This window comes from Platalea leucorodia, assembly GCF_965183815.1.
Source record: "Platalea leucorodia genome assembly, chromosome: 3".
NCBI lineage: Eukaryota > Metazoa > Chordata > Aves > Pelecaniformes > Threskiornithidae > Platalea > Platalea leucorodia.
The window spans coordinates 35,107,548-35,130,891 of record NC_138825.1 but is presented as its reverse complement, the minus strand read 5'-3'; the positions used below and the strand labels follow the sequence as shown (position 1 = coordinate 35,130,891).

Below are 23,344 nucleotides of genomic sequence, written 5' to 3'. Positions count from 1 at the left end.
TCAAACACTTAAATTTGCAAGACAAGTTTGAAGAATGCTTTAAAACTGTATTTTATTAAGCATTTTTTATTAAGCATGTGCTACGAGCACTGAAGTACCCCCGATTAGGAAGGATTAGGAAGTTATTTTGGTGAAGTTACTTTATGTACATCAAGTGTACTACATCTGAGACAGAGATGCACCAGGCTTCTGTAAAAGATATCTGGCAGAAAGGTGAGAGATTGTTTTTTATACTGCACCTATTGGATGTTTATACTCTGAATTTCATGGCTTGTTGAAGCATGACTCTGTAAAAAGCCACAAAGACTATAGTACTAGAAAAGTAATGATATTTTTTCTGTCTTTGGAATAAAAAAAAAAAATCTTATGTCAGGTTTTTCAACATAACCTTATGAAAAATGGATAAACATGTGCATCCTTTCTTTTCTTTCTCATTTTTATGTTGAATGGCCTTCTCTCTGACACTGTGCAAGGGGTTTCTACCAATTTATAACGACTTCACAGTTTTTGCATTTTGCCTGGGTTTGTAAGCAGGCTCGGAGATGACAGCTTTCCTATGTATGCTCTGAAAATACTTCATGTTTTGAATTATTATTGTGATATCCTTAATTGTGTTTTGGGCCTTTTAAGTAAGGACAGTGATTTTTAAAATGGCAATTGCTCTTGGATGCTATCCATTGTATACTTTTCTAAATGCCCTGGCTTTGAGGATTCAATCGTTCATTGCAGTAGGAGTCAGTTTTGTGTGGCCTGTCTTTTTTTTTCTCCTAATTATGGCTATGGGGAACTCTGTTTTCTGGCTTATCTCTGACTGAAAGTTATGTGCAAACCCACTTCTATAAAGTATTGAATGTATAAACAGACCAAGCTAGCTCCTTGTTTTTGTCTCGCTTGTCACAAATGGCTGTAGAAAGTCATTTGCTTTGTTGCTAACGTGATGTATTCTGATACTGATTTGTATGTTTTTATCTGATCCAAAAGAATGCAGTAACTGTTAAAATTATGCTGAGCTACAAAACTAGCCTACCTGACCCACATGATTTAATATTGCAATTAAACTTGTACCCAAACATAACTGAGAAAGCTGCAGCTAGGTGATGGTGGTGATGAATAATTCTAATTTTCCTTATCAACTCACAAGATTGTCATGTGTTCTTTTTTCTTGTACTCAATTTTGTGTGTCTTGTATCAGAGAAAGAGGAGACACACCTCTAGTATCAAAAACCAGCCAGGTGCATATTCTGTATTACAGTCATCTTTGGATTTCTATGCCACAGAATAAGAACTAGCTATTTTCTTAGGCTTTTTCTTTTATTAAGTTACATATTAGTCAAAGGTGTTTTACATCTTAAGGGTTTTTTTTTTTTTTTTTAGCCTTGTTTTCGTTAGATGCTGTATACAAATAGCCTTTTGGTACTGTTTTTAATGTTAAAGTTAACAGTAATTCAGTTTTTCATTTGGATTATCATTAAACCTGGATTTTCTTCAATATTTACCACAAAATACATATTTTTTTAGTATCAATGCAAACCCTTTTTCTCTAGAAATTTGCAAGAATGCTTTCAAATATAAAACCAGATTGAGTTGTGGGCTATTTGAGTTGTCTTTTGAAATGCCACTAGTATTATGTGCCAGTGCAGAAACATATAGGCAGTTAGGAATTTCAACAAAACAGTGTCGAGCAGAAGTGTCTCCTTCATCTTCATTTCATGGTGTGAGGATCTTTCTGTAAGTTTCAATCTAATCCCTACAGTCCCAGTTTCATTTAAAGAACACTTCTGCCTCTTCTAACATCTTAAGCAAATATCTGGCACATAAATTGATGGAATGAACACTTCTTTGAACATCTGTGGCGTGATAATTTTGAAACGTAATGAAGACCAGCGGAATAATACCACTGTTAATTTTTCCCTCTGTTAATTTTTCGCTCTGATTTATAGTTGATTCACACTGCAGAGTAGACAGTGTATCCTAGGGTCCCATTTATTAAAGTGGAAGGACCCCATGGAACATGAAACAGGAACACAGTCACATAAGAAAAATGTGGGTTAGAGCTGCACAGCTATCAAGGTTACATAAAAATTATTTAGAAAAATGTAATTTAACTGCTGGTTTCAAAAGCACATTTTTACACTTCAACTTACACCTATAAAGTAGGAAAGTATCATGTCTATTTTACAAATGAGGAAACTGAGGAAAAGCAGGTAAGAGAGTGAGATAATAGCAGGGGAAGAAAGTGGAATTGGAATCCTCTCTCCATCTACTTCGTTATAGTTGTTAAATTTAGCAGCCATTCAGCAGCAGCCAAGCAATCCAGGTTTCACTCCTTCTCCAGAAGCTGCATGTAGATAAAAAGCCACGAAAATAAATAATGGCAGATTTATAAAACTAGAATTTAAAAAGTATGTGTTTGTATGTGATATAATCCTTTTATCTGTTTAGTAATGACATAACTTAAATTATCATGCAGCTTACCCATTCTGCAGCAAACAAGCAGTTCTTAAGTGCTGTAAAGTTATTTTGCTTTTTTTCCTTAAAGAGAGTGTATTCTGTCTGTGCAGACTGAATTTAGAGATTTATGTTCCTGTTTGTTTGTGTATTGGTGCTTGTAATCAATGACTGTTTTCAAACTCAATTGTGTAGATTAATTAGATTATGTCTGTACCAATTCAGGAGATGCACAACTAGGTTACTGGTTGGGACAGGTTTCCAAAGGTGGGTTCTTTCCCATATTGCAAGCAGCCATGAAATTCTCCCTGTCCTGGCCACAACACTGCTGTCCAAGGGAACTCAGCTCTTGCTTATTGCCCTCTTCCAGCCTGTTGCATGCAGGGAATTGCTGTGCTTTTTCTGGGAAGGAACCATCACGGTACCGAAAGCTTAAAGCAGCGTTCGGACACGTTTACGTCACTCTGATGAAATGTTACTGAGCTTCAGGCTCCTTCACTTATTTTTTCATGCTTGTTCATTAGCTGGCTTGCAGGTTTTGTTACCTATAATCGTTGCAGTGTATTAGTGTAATCTTAGGCTTTGTACTCTTGTACAAGCTTGGTTTCACTCCATTCTACATCTCTTCTTCTGCTCAGTAAGTGCTTTCAAGTACTGTTGAAATACACCTGACACGTGCACTCTTGGTTCAAACTTAGCACTCCCTCAAAAAGCAAAAAGAGCGGGGGTTACCTTAGTGTTTCACTTTTTCCTGCACAGAAAGTTCTGATGGAGTCACTTCCCTTGACAGAGACTTCAGGAAGGGGAAAGAAGTTACCCTGCCTCAGGGTCTGTCCTTCAGGACAGGTGCTACTTGGCAATTGTCACCCTCTTTCAGGAAGGGAGGTGGCCACCGCAGAAAGACGTTCTAAAGGTCAATTTAAACGTATGCGAATTAGAATGGTCTATAGTAGTAAACAATAACCATATTAACATATATATAGAAATATAAGTAATACATAAAATTTTACTACTTCAGAGAGTTAGCAGAGGAACAGGTTTTGAACATGTTTTTCCAAATTGATATATTTAGAGTACAATTAACAGTTAAGCTACAGAAGGCTAGGGATATCAGAAGCCAAAAACAGCAGCTATAATAACAAGACCTTTTGTTTTAATATATGATAATGTTGCAGTTAAAGGATCTTTTTTTTGTCCTTTATTAATTCTGTGTTTGCTTTTGCAAATTTGGTGATTCTCACAATTATCCTAATTTCTTCAGTAGCTTTTAGCATTTTTGCTTTTTTAATCATCTTCCCTTGGTATTACATCATTGCTGGGCAGTGGCTGCTTTTGTTTGGAAGAGGAGTTGCAAATGCCAGAAACCATACACTGAGAAAAAAATAGGAGCAGAAGCTGTTGTTCAATCTGTTAATTGGACATAGAGTAGAAAGATATCTTTATTCTTCCATTTTAATCTCTTGTTTGTGCTGAGAAAAAATAGCAGTCTACAGTCCTGTGGGTTATGTTAGAAGCTAGACGTGTGTGGCCTTTCACTGTGCACTGAAGTGTTTTATGTACCACAGTTAAATTCCCTTGAAACACTTATTTTTGAGGGGGATGAAGGTGCAGGTATATCCTGAATCATGCTCAGTAATAAGCCCAGCTTTGTGTATAGCCAAGAAGGACTGGTGTTCTACTGTTATCTGACTTCCCTTTTCTTTCATGCAGAATTTTTATCAAAGCTGTGGGAAATCTACTGCCCTGATTCAGATAATACAAAGATGCCCGTATTAGCCGTTAATGTATACCAAAAGAGTCAACATAATGACTTCCACGTAGAATTGCACAGTCAAGCCCATGCTACATAGTATTGAATTATGCATGGCATTTTTAATGGTGGAACAAAAACAGTAGCAGAAGAAAGTGCTGCAAAGGACGTGCAGCCTTTGCTGGTTATTAGGCACTGGTGTGTGTGCCTGCAAATCCCAAGATATTCTTTGTTGAAACTCTGGTGCTGTGCTATACAAATCAAAGCGATATGAAAGTAATACCTAATGAGGGAAGATTAAATAAAAGAAAGACTCTGACACAAGGAAGTGCAGAATACGTACCAACTTATCATACTTTAGAGAGTGAGAAATAAACATCTTCTGTTTAGTTAGAAGCTGAAAGTATCAACTAGTGTAAATATTTACTGTACAATAATTGCAAGGATTAGTCTTATTTGATAGTCCACAGTGATGATGCCTGTCAATGTCTATTCAGTGAAAACTGGGAGAATGTAACTAAAATTATTTAAAGAAAAGCTGCTGCATCTTCAGAGGCAGCTGCAGCCTAAAATCAGTTCATTGAAATTCCATACCCTGTTGTGTATGTTTGATATATTCCACATCCTATTGTATATATATTGTTTACCCAAATTCTTTATTGAAACCAAATACTGCATACTTGGCCTTGGAAAGTTGAGACTGACTTAACAGACCTGCTGTGTAATTTTTTGAATATCCAAAAGTTTAAACGGAGAATTTGGTAAGGGTTCTGTTGCAGTATTGATTTTTCTTACCAAATGCACTAAACCCTAGACTAGGTATTTTTTTGAGCCTTTTACAATAGCGTTGCTAACATAGATCAAGTTGATATTTGCATTTTTTTATATTCTAGCCTAGAAAAAGATATGCTGTAAAAAATGATTTGAGCTTACTTGACCATTTCTGGTTGTTGCAAAGCAGTTGTTGCTTGCCAATGCAACAATTTCAATTTCATTGAAATGAAATGAAATGCACCGAAATAATTTCTTCAAACCTTTCCCTCCCAGTTGCAGAAGTTCCTTTTCTTTTTTTGTAGTGTTACAATGCTATGAGTTTTACAGGGTAGACAAAGTTACCCGAGACCTGACACTTAACTGAAAAATAGAAATGAAAGAAAAACTTGAAGGGGAAGCATCTTGGAGAGAAGCAAAAAGAAAGAGTTTACTATCAGGCCAGACTTGAAAATATTTGAAAAGATAAAAACATTGCCAAAGCCATAGTGCTGCTTTCCAGATATGCAAAGACTGAAAAATGATAAAGGGAAAAAGTATTTTTCAGGGCGTGAAGACTTATGTTAAAGGTTACCCCGCCATACTAAGCTCTGCTGTGTTGCCAGCATAGTACTATTATACCACCAACAGTCCAGTGCAAACTTGATTACTGGTATTTTGATAGGCAAACTCTACTAGATCTAACTTAATTTCAGGCTCTCTAGCATCATCCAATTTATAACATCCAATTATGAAAGCTATGATGTGTTGTTACCACTGGTAATGCCACTGTCAATTTGTCTTGGCTTCACTATATGGGATTTATTTTTATTTATTCATTTATTTTTACTGCAAGTTGCTGAGTGCACTCAACTGGTTGCTATTTTAACAAGATCTCTGGAGAACTCTTCAACGATGATGCATGTAAAGAAAAAAGCCAGCAAGCACTTTACTACCAAGCAGATACCAGATGAGTGGGCAAGAGTCCAGAGTTCAGCAAAAAAACCTTAACCATGGAAAGAGTTCGTTAGCACATGCTTGTGCCACCCTTTGAAAATATAATGAGAACAAGATAAGAGGCAAAGTTGTTATCTCGCTGCAGTCAGTGACAAGTTTCTGTTGACATCAGGGAAGCGATCACTTCGTCCCTTGCGTTACATGTGGGTTAGTTAGATACATTTCTAGCTTTGTTCCAACATAAACGGTACCTTTGTCAACACTGGAAAAATTACAATTACAGTGTGTGTTTTCCTAAAACTGCCTCTTCAAATATTTATAAAGTATAACATAACCTGTCTTTTTTGTCCCAACTTCTCATCTATTTTTTCAGTGCAAGACATACTCAGATTTGACTGGGAAAGAAACACTGAGAATATTAGACTACTTGCATATGTGCTTTCCAAAGACAAGTGCTCCTCAGCCTTTTATATTCCTAACTATAATCTTGATGTGGTTGTAAATGTTAAATATAGGTGGTATTTTGAGACATATGATCTTCTCTGTTTCTAGGTGGGCCATGCACAGGTACAGCTCATGCCTCATTAACCACACCAACCAAAAGATCTTGCGACTCAGGTATGTGTTCTGTGGGGGTCAAGGAATTACATTTTGCGTGATAGAGAGCTTTATGGTTATAGTTTAATAGTCAAGGGTAGTAACCATATCTGGCGAATGCCAAATGAAAATAAATATTGTTGCTTTGCTGTCAGAAATGTGGATATAAAAGGATTTGTGTGGCAGATAGTTCATCTCAGAGTCCTGTTAAACATAATTCCATAAATACGCTGTTTTCAGTTAATCTTTGTAAACATATGGGAGTAACCAGTTTAAGTCTAATGATTGTGATAGTGTTCTGGAAATCCCACCTTTAACTGCAAACTATTGAGTAGAAAACTGTTTGGAGTATATTGACTTTACTTTCCCTAATCGAAGATGCAGTATAGACAGCTGGTGTTTGCATTGAGACTAAATTTTACCTGCTTTGGGTCCTTTCGATGACTTTATTTCTACATGGGGGATAGAGATAGATAATCCCTCACAGAGCTGTGTTAGTAGTGACCTGTTAGGTCATTGCCAGGCTGAAGTTGCTGCTTCTGCAGCAGATCTGTCACGAAGAATCGTGTGAGCACTCAGGCAGGCAGGCAGCCAAGTTACCCCCATTGGCTCCGATCTTTTTCAGACTTTGGTTTTGCATGGATTACGGAGAGCTCATATGATCCTTTCCACCAGCACCGCTGTGGGAAGCCATAACCTCCTGTGGCGTGGCAGGCCTCTAGGTAGTGGTAATGTTCTAGCAGTCTCTGTTTCCAAAATAATTTTTGCCTGTATTTGCATTTATGTACCAATTGAGCTGTACTGAGTGTGCAGAAAGGAAGGGTATTCCTGTTTGATTAAGGGCTCTTATTCTTTCAGGAGTTCAAGGTACATTTCCTCTGAAGTCATTCTTTCAAAAAGCGTTTCAAGTTACTGTATGTTTAGCTGAAGGGTGGTTATTCCACATCTGCCTGTTGTTAGCTTGCAGCAAATATGTGATGATGCAAATGGGCTTGGTCTGCAGCGAAGGAGGGTTACAGAGGTGCAGGTGCAGACCTCTCAAGTAATGCTTGGTAATCTGTGACCATGCCGTGAGTATTGCTGGCCAAAGAACTCTCTAAGTTAGGCACTGGAAGACACTGGATCCAGCTTCTCCAGAACAGGAAGACTGTGGATTGTCTTTGCTACGTAGCCATGGAGGTGTACTTAAACAAGGTGGAATGTTTGCCACTGTATCCCTTGCAAACTAATCTGCTCTGCTCATGGTATTACTAAATTATATTTTCTTTATATGTTAGCTGTTGTAATGTTTAACTCTGGTTTTCATTGCAGGGTAATTTAAAAGCTTTCTACGATGCTATAGATACTGAAAACTGAGTGTACTATATGAATGTTTAAAAAAAAATGTGCTTGTGATTAGCAAAAAGGCAAGTAAGTCCGCTATTTGGAGTGTCAAATGGCAACAGTAAAAGCTCCTTAGAATAAAGCAGATGAAGTTACTAGACATGTTGAAAAATATCCATTAAATGGTTAGCTAACTTTGCTCAGTAGTTCTCTTATTTTCGGTTTATGCTAATGTTTGGTCCCTACATGCTTGTGTGTTAATCATTTGGTGTGTTTAGCAAGAAAATAAGGAGATCTTTTTAATTTGATGCCACAAGTTTCATCTTCAGTCAACTAAACCTAATGATTTTATATTACCTCATTTTCCCCCAATGTTTTTTACATTATTTGCTCAGTGATCTGCATATTTTGTTTGTAGTCCCTTACACTAATAAACCGGTTATCAGGAGCTACAGTTTTCTTCTCCAAGCTTGAATTTTCAGCAAACTTCCATTTTTAAACTATATTACCATGTTTTCAAACTCTGCATTTGGGAATCCAGATAAATCTGGGAATTGACAAGAAAACATTGGCTACAAAATATTACCCAGAAATGGTGTGACATCTTCAGGCATAAGCAGCAGGCTATGTAGGTGAATATTTCACACTACATTCACTTCAGCTTAGTGTCCCTTCCTAGGAAGCTATTTAAGTGATACAAGTGGTATTTGTCAATACTACACGTTGTGTATAAGCCTCTTTTCTGTAAGTTATCTACATTTCTTCTGCTTGGAAGAGCTTTGAAGGAAGAATGTTTTGGTGGAATTCATCTGTGTAATTTTTTTCTCCCTTCAAGCATAGTTTTTCCCTAAAGTCTGCCATATATCAGTATTTGAGACAGAAAATTAGAAATTTGACCTAGTTATCATGTATGCAGGTTCCCATCAGGAGGATATTAAGGAAGACATAAACCTTTCATATTTTATTAGCATTAAGGTAACCATTGAAGAAAGATCAAAACAATAAATCTGCCCAGACACAGGTAAAGTTCTCTCTCTCTCTCTCTCTCTCTCTCTCTCAAAAAAGAGTTTTTACCTCACGCGCTTGTCAGCTTGCATGCTGGAGGAGATGTTCAGCTAAAAAATTGTATTATGACACCAAATAGCAGGTTTTTTCCTCCTCCTGTTCACCAGAATCATTGCTGTGGTACAAAGTATTTCTATTCCAAAGTGTGCCCATAGGACAAGGATTATAATGAAAAGAATGGATAAAGCCTTGCAATCATTAGTTTGGATGATGCCTCAAAGGTTTTTGAGAGCCAGTGGTCTGAAGATTTTGTAGGAAACAAGATGGGACTGCGTGGCCTGGTGTATAGCTGCTTATGTATTTTGATTTGTTTCTTAATGGTTAGGTAATGTTATGATTGATGGCAGATATTTTGAGGCTTACTCTAGTCAGTAGGGCATCCAGATCCCATTTATATTGGGTGCCCGTGTCGTGAAAGCGCAGCACTAAGTGGCACATTACTCTTCTTTTTCTGCTGTACAAGTTAGAGATGATTTAATACACAATTCTAAAGAGACAGATTTTAAAACACTTTCATGCAGCTTAAAGAAACCTGGAAAAATTCAGTGGAACTGTGTGAGCGCGCTCAGTTACTTTTTAATTGTGCGGTAGAGAGGGTAGTAGAAACAGGCAGATAAAATACAGTAATGGTACAATCAATTCATGTTATATCCATAAAGTTGGTGAGTTTTGATGTACTTCATTTCTCAGTAGCAGTTCATGAGAAACGTGCATCTTTAATATTCTGTATAGTTAGTTATATGGGCAGATAGCTCACATTTTTTGAGGATATCTGCCCTAGATGGGTGTGGTGGTATTTATATTGTGTGAGATTACAGTGTCTGTCTCATTGCTCTATGCTTTTTCTAGTTTAAAATTTGAGTCTAGAAGATGCAAATAATTCTTCCACTGCCTGAGCAAAGCAGTTAAGCAGGTGTATGGTCCTTTTTGAAGTTTCGCATTTATTGATGTTCTTATACTAAGTCGTGTGCTTGGTGGTAGCAGTGCCAGAAATCGAAACACTTTGAGGCTGAACCTATGCAATTGAGAGGACAGCCTTTTAGGAGTTATAGAAAGGGCAGGTTGTGGAAATAGAAGCACACAAATTTTCAGCCAGAGCCAAACGCAAGAAACCATTACTTTCTTATGATCATTTTTTATCAATCTTTCATGTGTTGAGTAAGGACAAAAAGACCTGGTATACCACTAATTAGAGTATTTTTTTTTACTTGCTCTGAAGTGCTAAGCTCCTGAGAAAAAAATATACAAAAGATAATTGAAGGGGGCTTACAACATTAAAACAACTTTGAGGTATGTTTTTCATTGGTGTTCCAAGGGACTTTTAAGGTGTTCTTTAGTATTTGACTTCTGGAGGGCATTGTGTTAGAAATCCAACCTTCTTGGAGCTCTCTCACCGACAAGAAAGTGATGATAGAACAGCCTTCCAGCAGCATGATAAATCACCCAGCCCTGGCAATAATAGTGCCCATTAGGGATGCTCTTTCCCCCCCACACACTCAGTTTGCAGCTGTACTAATAGAACAGCGCATCAGGCAAGGCTGTAAATAAAAGTTATAACCTAATAGGTGGGCGCTGAAGTGGAACGGACAGGAGCTGAGGCATGGAGGCCTTATTACTGCTCATCAGCAATTATAAACAGGATAAAGTGGCTGGGACTTGCACTGATGCAGCAAGAGCTAATAGAGGCTGGGAGATGACACCGTACCGTGATCAGATGATGTATGTTGATGGGTTTTTACTGTCTCATCTTACTGGCTGTTTCTGTGATGTGTGGTATTCTCTGTTCTGTGCTTCCATATCTATCTGGATGGACAGATTGGTTTCCTCTCCTGCTCAAAGGAGCTTGAGCACATATACTTAAGCTTGCCTTTTTGCACATACGCTTTGCTTTAGTTGCCAGGCCTGGTTATCTAAGAGCCTTCGCAAAGTGTTATGATTATTGTAGAATAAAATCCTCCTAATGGTAAGGATCATCATAGTCCTATCTGTAAACAAACTTAAGGACTTGCTGCAATTGTAGGGCTTATTTTCACTCTAACGTTGTTCAACTTTTAATGAACGAGGGTGATTTTGTAAAGCAGTGGATATGGTCACCTGAACGGTCTTTTACAGTAGGTGCATCCCACGTGTTTTAGACTAAATGTGTTACAACCAATGTGGCTGGAGAATCCAAAGAGATGGGCTTGGGGTCAATATAACAAAAAGTGCGTTAGAAGTCAGATATAGCTGTGGTGATCCTTGCCTCCGAGTTACAAAACCTTCAGCTGTTCCTGGGAAGGTTTTTAAGAGCTTGTTAGCACACAGTAATTGGTAATATTCACAAAAAAGTCTTTCTTGATCTTTTATCTGTCACAGCAAGTCTAGCGCATTTGTGTGCTAGACATCTAAATCATCTCTTTGCTAAATGTTAGTGAAAAAAATTGCCTTGAAATTTAGCCTGTACTTGCTTTAATCTAAAGGGAAGTTTTGCAAGAATCTTCATAGTTCATACATTAATCACTCATGCTGTTTACTTCTGAAGAGAATTTTCTTCTGAGTAGTGGAAAAAAATACGACATTCAGAAATGAAAAGGAGTGCAGCAGCATGACAGCATGTGAAACCAGTGACTCCTATCCTTGTCTATTCAGTACAGCCAGGATAAAATAAATAGATTATTTTTCGATCATCTTATGATATTAGGAGAGGAATACATATATCTGCCTGTGTTAAAGTACACTAAACTGAGATGAATGGAAACTCATCCTTTTCATAGTCGGGATTTCTTTGAAATTGACTTCCCTGCTTACTGCTTCCCAGGTGTTCCTTTCCTTTGCATTGTTCATAAAGTAGGAAGGTAGATAGTTGAAGTGGCCAAAGGGACAAAAAATGTAATGTGACTGTGGAAGCCCTATTTCACGTTCTGTATGGATGAATTAGAAATACCTGCAGGCAGTGTTTTGAAGATGTTTATAAAATGTGCTAGTAATTCCTATTTAGGAATACCTCCTTTTTCTAATCAATCTGTTGAAGCCATTCATGAAAGGATTTCTGTCCTTAAGAAATAAAATTACTGTTATGGAAAAGGATAAGTAGATGAATATGATAATTTATATGCTTATTAATGTTTCTCATTTTATAGCATTGTATTCCCCCAAATTGTACTAACTCAGATTAATTCTCTTAAGAGCGTGTAAGGCAGTCACATGTGATCTCCATGTTACTAATGCATCCTTTCTAAAGACAACAGCAAGACCTCAGAGACAGAGGACCGCTGCTTTGCCATGGTCTGGTACGTCAGGGTATCTTTGTAGTTAGCTGCTGCGCGCAGAAAGCGGGATTTGGTGTATGCTAGTGCGAGTGGCAGAAATGTGTACCAATTTCAGTAGATTTTGGTTATACAGGGGTGCATAGGTTATAAGAAACAAAGTTTTCCTCCCTTGTGAGGAGGAAAAAAAAAAACAACAGTACAATAGAATTTAAAAATAATCATCAAAATATATATGTGGATGGGGAATAAGGGTCTCCCGGGCTGTGTAACCTCCCAGCAGGTGCTGAGACACACACCTCTCTGTATCCTCAATACTCCCAGCTTTCTGAGACCAGTACCACGTTGTCAGTTCATTCAGAGTCTGTTTTCAAGTCCAGCATCCTAATAGATCCAGGTACTTAAAACTGTTACTCCTACTACCTTTATTTATCCTCTTAAATCACCCAAATTCATCTATTTTATCCTTCATGCTGTTTGGATATGCCCTTGAACTTTCCTTTTTCGTTCTTACTTTACCAAATAACCTGTTTAAGACTTTTTTTTGATTACTTGTAAGTCCATTCCTCAGCTTTCACTTGTCTTTATCTCTTTTTGCTGCTCTTGATTCAAATTTTTCATCTGTTTTCATTTCCATATCCTGAATCCCATTATGAAAAACACCGCATTCAAAGTAGAACAACTTTGAGGAAAATGTGCTTAAGTCAAGAGGACAGGATGATCTCTTGAGAGGAGTTCACATTGAATTGTAAGCCAGTAGGAAAATTATTTCGAATGTCAAATTAAAGGTAGTGCCAGATGATAGGAGAATAGTAAACACTGCCTCTGCATTAGCTGTGTTAGGAAGAGTATAGCCGGCAGATCAAGGGAAGAGATTTTTTCCCTCTAGTTGGCACTGGCACAGGTACCCACAGAGGCTGCAACATCTTAGTCCTTGAAAATTTTTGAACGTGGCCTGGACCAGGCCCTGAGCAACCTGATCCAGCTGTGATGTTTACCCTGCATCAAGCAGGAGGCTGGACTAGGTGACCCCCAGAAATCCCTTCCAACCTAATTTTTTCAATGACACTAACAGCAAACAAATATGATCTGAGTGATGACAGGTATTTAGTCTAACCTCAGTCGCATTCATAGCGCTTAGTGAGAGCCGAGGCAGGAAGGCTCTAGAAGTACAGGCGAGCGTTTAGTGCCTCAAGCATTGCAGAGAAGAGCCAGGAGAGAGACTCTTGGAAAGGTCGGAGAGTTGGGATGGTCAATGCAAAGCAAGGAGCTGGGAGAACGGTCCTTGCAGCAGGGTTCTCAGTGGCCATGAGCAGGATAAGCGAAGTGCGCCTCGGTAAATAAGATCCGCTCCTGTCCTGAAAAAATGTGCGTTGCTGCCCTTATCTCTTTCTCACCACTTTTTCTCTATGGTCTGATAGGTGGTTTTCAGTCTGGTTGGTGAAATTCTTGCCGAATGTAAAATTGTATGGTTTTTAAGATCATTATCTTTTAAAATTCAGATATGACCACATCTTTGTATTAAAGTCTTAGGGAATTATGACAAAGGTTTTGTCCTCAAATTCTTTGAAACAGAAGAGTAAATATTCTTTATGTATATTTTGTTTAAAATGAAACAACTTTACCTTGACTATTTTTTTAGTGGTTTCATGCCACGTTTAGTTTTTAGAACTATCAGGATCTCTTTGATCAGTTAACTGACCTTTGACAGTAGGTACATAGTTATTATTAGAGAATATACATCTGTTAAGCTTACTTGACATTATGCTCCCTCCAGCTCTGAATTCCTTGTTTCATTACCAGCATCCACCCACAGACTGCTCAAAAGCCGTTCCCAAATAACAAAATTGCAGCTCCTAACTTTAAATAAACTGCATCTCCATTAATTTCAAGGGTAAAGAAATCAGGGTTACATGTCTTGCATTTCCTAGCTACAAAACCCTTCCTAAAACTTAATAAAAATATATATTGGGAAAGTATTGGGGGAGCTTAGGGTCTGCTTTAATTTCGATTGGGCTTGCCCAATAGCAAGACAATACGGAGAAAGGCGCAAAGAATAGCTGAGATCATTAACTACTTCAAAATCTATGAGGAACTCTGCTCCTGTCAGCCTGAAGAATTGAATTGATTTTACCTCAGTGTATTGCAGTCAGCACCTTAATCTGATCTGTACAGATCAGACAGCTTTCTTGCGGGTATGCTTTACCAAATGAGACACAGCTTTTTATCATTTTAAATTTGTTATTTTATTGCACTGGAGGTTGTATTAACAAGGTCAGCATTAAATAACTGTCCTGAATTATATTTTAAAACATATAACCACTTATATTTGCCTTTTTTTTTTTTTTTTTTTTTTTACTATCTTAAATTAAAACACATGTAACATGCATGGAGCTAATCCATGAACCTGTTACTGCTGTACTTTTTGATGTGAGGGCAGTGCCCCAAATGTTTCATCTGACTCTTGGTGAAGGCCTCTGTTCTGACTAATGATTTCAGTGAGCATCAGACAGCTGTTAAGTACAAGTTTTCACTATTTTCCATTTAGATATTAATTTTCATAAGGACCTTAAACATATATGGAAGTAATTTTAGAGCCTCTTGAAAGTATGCTTAAGTCTGTTGAGCACACACGGGGGAAAGTGTATCTTCGTGAGGGGTTTATAAATATTTGTATCTTCACTGAATTGTCACACAAACAAGTTACCTCTTTTTCCTATTCCTGTTCCAAATTATCTTCCATAACACAAACTTCAGGGAATAACTAATGAGACCAACATCTTGGGGCAGAAGAGGGTTGAAAAAGAGCTGGATGTAAGGTAGGAGGCAGTGCCTGTACAGTTCCATCCTCTTGAGTTTCACTGATCTGTTCTGCCTCTCCCTTTGTGTAGACCTGGTCTTCGGTTCAGGTTAGCGTAGATGCTTCCCAAATATCTCCTTTCAAAACAGTAAGAGCTGCCCAGTAAACCAGCCTGACCTCTGATGTATCGTAGAGAGCAATCAAGTGTAGAGAAATTGTTTTCTATGCCAGAGCTGGTTGTTTTTCCCCCAAAAAAGTTGCTAGAAAAAGTAACACAATCAAAATATAAACTGATTTTTAAGCTTTATTTAAAATAACTGAATCAAAACCAAGTGGCTTTTGAAGATAGATTAGCCGTACATTTCAGAACCTACTCTTAATGCATTCAGTAACATTTTTATCAAAATACAAGAGCTCTTAGGTTTTTTCCTTAACATTAATCAGTTACAGTCCTCGGAATTATAGTCTCTCATTGCAAGATTCTGTTGCTAATGGCATCACTGAGGCTCTGCAGTTAGTGACAAATAAGTTTTTTGAAAGGTAGATATTGAGAATATATATTTTTTTCAGTGCTAGCAGGCGAGAGTTCTTTACAATTCCTCTTCTGAATCTGTGTCTTAGCCTTGGAAAACCCTCATTACACCAATGGGGGGAAGGGTATACCAAGAAAAACTCAGTGTATGAATGAAAAATAACAGAGCAAGTAGTTTCTATATAGAACTGGTTTTAGGCTATTAGTTTGAAGAATTACCTTCCTGAATACTGTATACCATCTGATGGATGAGGACATAGCTGGAGTATACTACTAGGGTTTTGAAGCAGAGCAGCAACGCTTATTTATGCACTCTTGAGCTGACTAGCAAATATGCAATATTTATAGCATTATCTATTCTTGTTAATCCAATATTAGAGAATTTCACAAAGCATAAGAGGGCTCTCAATAAAGTCAGCAAAACCAAAACTGATATTGCTGAATGCTTTCGAATTTCCCATTTTATCGGAATCAGTGTAAGCTTATTTGTATGTGTTTGTACATGCATATTCATATATGTAAATATGTGTATTTGAATACTAGTAAGTAGTCTTCAGGTGCTGTGGAATGGCCAGGATGTTCATGATTTGCCTTCATAACTTTTTCATCAGGTATATTCCTGTGTTACAGCTTTTTTTTTTCTTCCTCCTTGTGTTTCTGTTCTTCCACTTAACTACCTGTATTTGTGCATTATTCCTTCACTTAAGAATCCTGTTCTGAGTATTCAGCCCACTGATGATATCATTTGTTCTCCAACTTTAACTGTCACCAGAATCTGCCTTTGTCCCTCTCCCAACCCTAACCCTGTGCTGCTAAAATACATAATTTAATAATGAGAAAATAAGTTCAAGCTGACACCTGTAAAATATTTTTTTGAAAACTAGTGAGTTTAGCATTGTGGCCTTTTTTTCTCTTCTGGTCTTTTCAAGGTTCGTTCTTTATAATGGTCTGAATATATGAAGGGCTTGAGATGCTGTTTGTCAGCTATTAAAAAAAAAACAAACCAACAACCCAAACCAGCTTCCCTTAACATCCTTAGAACGGTATCAAGCTTCTACGCTGCATAAATTGCCCCCGGTAATCAAGACAATGGCAGTTCCGTCTCGTGCCTGCCCACGCTGGCAGTGGCTGTCTATGTATGATTTTGCTGTCAGCAGCTGTTTTTAAACACGTTCTTCAGCTGTTTACCCTTGTAGCAAGAGATGGGCAGCGAGCACCAGGCTGAGTGCTCAGCAGGGCTGTCCAGCCTGCTCGCTCTCCACAAACTCATCCGTTGTCGTGGGCTCCGGAGGTGTACAGACTTGGCCCCTTGGTGTAATTCAGGAAAGGAACCCCCTTTGCCTACTCCTCTAAATAAACAAGGTCCGTCTTTCAGTCAGCAGCAACAGGGGTGGCCGTTGCCTGAGGAAATGTTTCAACTAATTGAAATGCCCGAAGTTAATCCATCAAAGGAACTGTACAGTACAGGTGCCTGAATACATTTAAATGTGTACTTCTTTGAATCAATTGGGTGTATAATAAAAATGAGAAAGAAATGAACATTTCCATTAACTAAAGACGTGCTGACATCAGAGAGTGCAGGGGGGAGCAATGCAAGAATTTAACTATAAAACAGATGTAGTACAGGAACCTAAATATGATATGAAAACTAATTAGCTTTTCACTTAATTTAGCAATTATGAAATTTATTGACAAAAAAGGATAATGGGCATCTTCACGCTTTTTCTAATCATAGCTTAGTTAAAATGCATGCAGTAGCCTATGTAGCTCGCTATTTGTCATACAATTTTCAATGTGCATTTATCATAGAATCATGGAATAGTTTGGGCTGGAAGGGCCCTTTAAAGGTCACCCAGTCCAACCCCCCTGCACTGAGCAGGGGCATCTACAACCAGATCAGGTTGCTCAGAGCCCCGTCCAGCCTCACCTTGAATGTTTCCAGGGATGGGGCATCTACCTCCTCTCTGGGCAACCCGTTCCAGTGTTTCACCACCCTCATTGTAAAAAAATTTCTTCCTTATAGCTAGTCTGAATCTACCCTCTTTTAGTTTAAAACCATTCCCCCTTGTCCTGCCCTGCTAAACAGGCCCTGCTAAAAAAATTTTAATGCGAAAAATATTTTCATTCATCTGGGTTGCTGGCACTAGATTAGTCTCTTCCATTTCATTAGAGATGGTAGTTAATAGCCTCATTAAGTTACACTGCAGTACAGTATACTTCCTTTTTGATGGATGATAGTACCAACAACACAGGTTCAGAGCAAAACAAAACTGTGAGAGATAGGAAGGAATTAGTGTATAATAATCCCCCCCATGAATCTCAGGATTACAGAACGGCTGAGGGTGGCACAGGCCCCGGGAGGCTGCCTGGTCCGCCCCCCTTGTCAGAGCAGGGTCACCTAGAGCAGGCTGGGGGCCGTGTCCGGGCGGGTTTTGAGCACCTCCGAGGATGGAGCCTCCACAGCCCCCCTGGGCAACCTGTGCCAGCGTCGGGTCTCCCCTACAGTAAAAAAGTGTTTTCTTACACATAAGTGGAATGTTACTAAAATTATATGGTTATGCTCCCACATTTTTCTCTTTTCCTGAAGTTGTATGCCAGCAGTAATACATGCATTAATACTCATTCACACATATATGTAAAATTTTAACTAGAGTATGTTAAGTTTTGAAGCTTGGTGATAAGAAACACAAATTAGGTTGATGCCTGTAAACCACTGGGGAGGGGGGCAGTTGCCTGGTTTCCTAAGCAAATAAGGCCCCCATAGTTTGTCCTGCAATAACTTCTGAATCTCTTGGATTATTTTAATCAAATTTCACAAAGGTATCAAGGTCTTGAACACACCAATCCCACGTGCAGGTTTTGTGAAAACTGGCAGCTTAGTACTTGGAGGGGGTAGGCACGTGACACGACACAAATCCGTGTCCCTGTTGAAGTACCCGTTAGCTGTGGCTGACCTCCCCTCCGCATCAGGCCAGGTTGCTTTCTGGGGGTGACGGGTGGCCAGGGACCCACCTTGCCTTGCCTGTGTTTCAGGTTGTTGGGATTCAAGTCAGCTGGAGCACAAGGCTGCGTTGGCTGCGGTAGCTCAGCCACAGCCCCACGCTGTTACGCAGGGTATTTGCTTAAGCGTGACGCTGTACTTGGGCGCTGTAAGACATGCTGTCAGTTAGCCACGTACACAAGTTTTGTGCCGCTCTGGAGCGTTCATCTTTGTGTTTTACAACTGCCTGTTCTCACTATGCTAGCAAAGCGCTTGGTGCTGCACGAGTTTGATTCTCTTCTTTCTTTGCAACACGTGTCATGCGTGCCAGCTCATTTTGGGGAAATTACGCCATGCTGTTGTTGAGCTCAAAAATAATGCTTGCACTCAAAGCAATATAAATGCTAAATTTTTTTTCACTGTTTTTTAGTGTTCATTAAATAAAAAAACCCAAACATTTTAAGTCACTGTCTGTAACGGAAGCGGTTTTCTTAATCTCTATTGCAAAGGGGGACGGAGAGTTTTGCTGGCAGAGTTTGAAGCACATCAGTAGCGTTTCACATTTGAAACGGCTTCCAGCAGCTCTTTCCATTACGTGTCTCAAACAGCTAAGCTAAAAGTTGTTGGGGGTTTTTTGCTGTTGTTTGGCTCGTTGTTTTTACTCATTAGGGCTGGAAACAACTACTGTTGAATGCTTTTGGTAATTGACGTAGAAACAATAACTTCTGTAATGCAGCTTCTGGGGGTTATTTATAGTCTCCAGAGTGATTTCAGAGGGAGCCTCCTGAGGCAAAGAAGGGGCTGACAGGACTTGAGTCCCGCGGGGACCGTTCCTATACAGTCTCTCCACTCCACATTGTTTAGGGACGAGTTTTAGTGCAATTGCTTTTAAACACTATGCAGGGGGGGAAATAAATCAGTGACTGGTGATATTAAGGGCACTGTGATGATACTAGAAAACAGATTGTGTGGTTAAATGTTACTGAAGGGTTTATTTAAGAATTTTTGAGACATCTGTCTGTAGTGTTTTAAGAAAAATTGAGGTGAATTCACAAAATAAATGAGTTTCTTATGAGCATGAGTGCTTCCAAGAGATGCACGCTTTAAGTTTCTGACGCAGCTTTGAGATGCAGCCTTGATTGCGTGAGGGGACGAGATGTTCATCTGGATGTAAATATCCGCGTTTCAAAACAACCGTTTCCACAGCATTATACAGCAACAGGGAGGAACTGAGGTGGTCACAGCTGTCAAACTTGGCTCATAAAATGTTAATCTTGAATTTCCGTCTCTTCATTAATAGTCAACAAGCAAATGGGTTTTGGAACAACTGTGTTAATTTTAGGTTCATTTGAAGTAGTGGAGATGATTTTAAATGATGATTCTGGTAAATGTGGTAGGAAAGATTTGTAAAGAGGGACTTTCCTCTAGATGAAATTGCTAATGCATAGTCAACATGCCAGGGAATTAAGTAATCCCTCATCTAAAAATGGAATAATGAAGGGAAAAAAAAAAAACCCTAGAAACTGGCAAGAAGATATTGCGCAAACTTTAGTAAATGCCTATTATGTAGTTATTGGCTGTGACTGTTTCTTTGTGGACAGAGGTTTTAGCAGCTCAAGCTCCTTTTAAAATAGTTTCAGAGGAGATGGCAGTGATGTTTGCGGGTTCATTAATTATTGCTCTTACTGGTGTTTGCACAGGCAGCTGAGATCACAAATGTCAGTCTGTCACTGTGATGGGTTCTTTAGGAAAAGAAAAAAATCCTGACTGAGCGCCTCAAAAGCTGTCATCAAACCAGAGATTACAGAGATTCATCTCATTCTTGAAGCAAGCGGCAGCAGAGGAGGCCACCTCTTTCTCTTGCTGCTCTCCCGTCTCTTCCTTCCTTCCTCCTTCCCTGTTACATTTTCTCAGCCCACGTCTCTGCTGGGCTTAGAGCTCCCCACCCTCTCCCCAAAATGCCATGAAAGAGCCATCACGGTGGTTAGTGAAGCCATGTGCATGCAGCCTGCAAACTCCTCCATGGGAGGAGAGTAAGAGAGTGGGATTCAGCTCTGACAGTCGTAACACCATTTATTTGGAAAATTTGAGGGGAGAACATGAGTAATGAAGATGAGAACAGTGACAGTAAGGAACAAACATGAGTTTCTGTCCAAGGCGTAACAGAATTTTTAAGAACGCCACTCTGCGCGTTGTTTCCAGATAAGCCACCAGTTTCAGTCTTGCTCAACTGAATTACTTTGTTCTCTTATTTCAAATCGGAGTTTGATAGAGTCATCACAATTAGAAGAATTTCCCATCATCAGGTATAGATTAGAAGAATCCTTATTTCTCTGAATCCTTATCTCCTCTGAATTAAAGTTGAAATGGGAGAGTGGCAATGGCAGTTACTCTGCTGAGCAATTGCTTTGTGAAATTTTGGGGATGTCTCATCTCTATCGTTTTTCTTCGTTTTTACAGAAAAGTTTTATGATTTTTGACATTTGCAGGTAAAAGGAAAGCATTCTTTTCTTTCTTTCTTTCTTTCTTTCTTTTTTTGTCTCAGACTGGGTATTTGTTGGTTTAGGTGTAATGCTGAAATGCAACTTGAGTGTGGAAAGTGTTTCTTAAAAGCAAAGCAAGAAGTAATTCTTGTTGCATGAACCATCCTTCCAAGGAAAGCCCCTGTCAGTCACCGGCTGAATGAATCCTCTTCTCTGTAGCCATTTTTGACTGTTTAATAGTTCACACTGAGGATTTACTCTTGAGTCCAGTTGCAGCACTTCATCCTGTTCCTCGGGTTTTTTTTCTGCAATCCGGGTAGTAAAGCTATGCATGACAATTTCCTTTCGCTATCAGATCTCTGAAGTTTAATGTTGCAAGATTCCAGGTGCTGGAAGATTTATTTTGTGTCCTGTATTGCTTGTGTTAGTATCGTGGAAGGCAACGTGATCGGGAAGAAATGCATGCAGGACTGAATCTAAAAGTTCTGATTTCTAAGCTGTGCTTTCTCCTTGCTCTTTGTACTTGCCCGTGAGAAGATGTACGCACGTGTTCTCTTGGTCTGTTCTGTAATGAGCATTAGCTTGTGCTCGCGTCTTCAAGGCGCTGTGCAGTCAGTGATCAGATAGCTGGTACTCTCCCTGAGAGTCAGGCTAAGTTTACCTCAGTGTTAACACTGTTTAATTTATGGCAAAAAGATGCATTTTAAAAAATGAGATACATAAATTTTCATTTCTATCATATTAACCAACTTGTGTTAATATTCAATTAGTCATTACCAATTAACAGGAAATGTATAATTAAATATTTTAATTATAGGACTACTAGCCTGACATGGAGTAGCTGTTTTTCTCATTAAGGCACATGGCTTCATTAACTGATTAGACACTGCTTGACTCATGCACACGAATCCCTTATTTGGACTTTATTGTAAGCAGACCACCATGGTTTACATTGGCTTAATTCGGAATGCCAAATTCATTTCTGAGAAGTACCAGAATGGCTTATGGTTCCTGAAGCAAAGATGGGTGGGAGGCAGCTATTTCAAAATAGCAGTTTATCTGTTTCTCTGAGTAATGAATAAACTACAAATCCTGTATTTCCCCATCTTTGGCAACAAGATGGGCTGGAACAGATTGCGACTGGACCCTGAATCAGCCAGGTTACAGTACGCAAGCTGCCCGTTGAAGGTTGCACGCTACTACGTTCAAGGCCAGGCTGCTTTTCTAGGTACTAGGCATTTGAAAACAAGCGTTTGTGTGATAGGACTGTTGCCTTGGAGTCTGAGGGATCTCTGCAGTCTGTTCAGAGGATCTTTCTCTTGGATCATCTTCTGCAGAGATTTAATTTAAGACAGGACTAGTTGTTCCATAACTGTATTAATTCATTATGCGCTACTTACTTTTCCTTGTCAAGGCTCCTGCACAGCCAGGCATGCAGAGGTGGAGTACATTACGTACTGAATGTTGGTTTAGGCCCAATAGATGTATTTTGTAAGGTGTAAGTTGTAATCATGACATTGATCAAAAAGAAGGCTGTATTGAGGCACACATCAGATAAAATTATTGCACCCTAATAAAAACTTATCACCTGTATACTGTGCAGAAAGCAGCTCACTTGTATTAAATGTGAGATGCGGGGACTTTGTACTTATTGAAAAGCCAGGCGCATTTTCAGCATATCTTAAGAGCAGTATGACAGAAATAAAGTAGACCCAAGTGAGCCAAGTTCTATATTCGTAATGGCTGTAATATTGAGTCCAACAACTGGAAAAACACTGTGAGACAAGGTCTGAAACACAGGTAAGAAAAGTGGGTTAGTGTATACTGCGTGTGAGGAACCAGGGAAAGTTAATAGAGCATACCCTGGAGGGAGAGGCTGGCTAGACTGACTTCATTAGATATTTGGTCAAGGAAAGGCATGACATTGATAAGCAGTGGATCCGACAAGATCACTGAAATAACAAGGATATGGACAATGTTTTAGCCATGGCAGTTATCTTTTCATGGCTAATCCGGGACAGCTAACACAAAGTAGACATGTTTTCCATAACCATGCAATGGAAACTTAAAGGTAAAAACATGTTCAATAGGCTACGTCCTGCCAAAAAGATATTTGTTGAATTAATGTCCTTTCAAAATGAATTTAACTGAATTAATGCCTTTTTTTTTTTTTTCCCTTGATCACCATCTTGCACTAGAACGCTGACTGATTGCAGTAATGGCTTTCAGCAGTTACTCTCCTTGCCACACTACTACAAACAATTTAATTTTTAGTACAGTTTGGATGAAATTTATTTGCAGCTTCTGTTAAAAAGACATAGAGAACTGATTCCGCTATGCACACATTTGGGAAGGGAAAATGTCTTTTCTAGCCTGTCCTGACTCAGATTGCAGAGTGGCAGATCTACTGAAAT

The 23,344-nt window shown here is 38.9% G+C and overlaps 1 protein-coding gene across 5 annotated transcripts in view; it reads left to right on the top strand.

Annotated features, from left to right (window-relative positions):
• ZFAND3 (zinc finger AN1-type containing 3) overlaps positions 1-23,344 on the top strand; it is a 143,031-nt gene that overhangs the window by 97,804 nt on the left and 21,883 nt on the right. For 3 of the 5 annotated variants that reach the window (XM_082305768.1, XM_082305767.1, XM_082305771.1), the window contains one exon: positions 6,458-6,523. The exons of the other annotated variants lie outside the window; for them this stretch is intronic. In XM_082305768.1, coding sequence (XP_082161894.1) covers positions 6,458-6,523 — 66 coding nt within the window. The remainder of the gene's footprint in view (positions 1-6,457; positions 6,524-23,344) is intronic. 5 annotated transcript variants of the gene reach the window in all.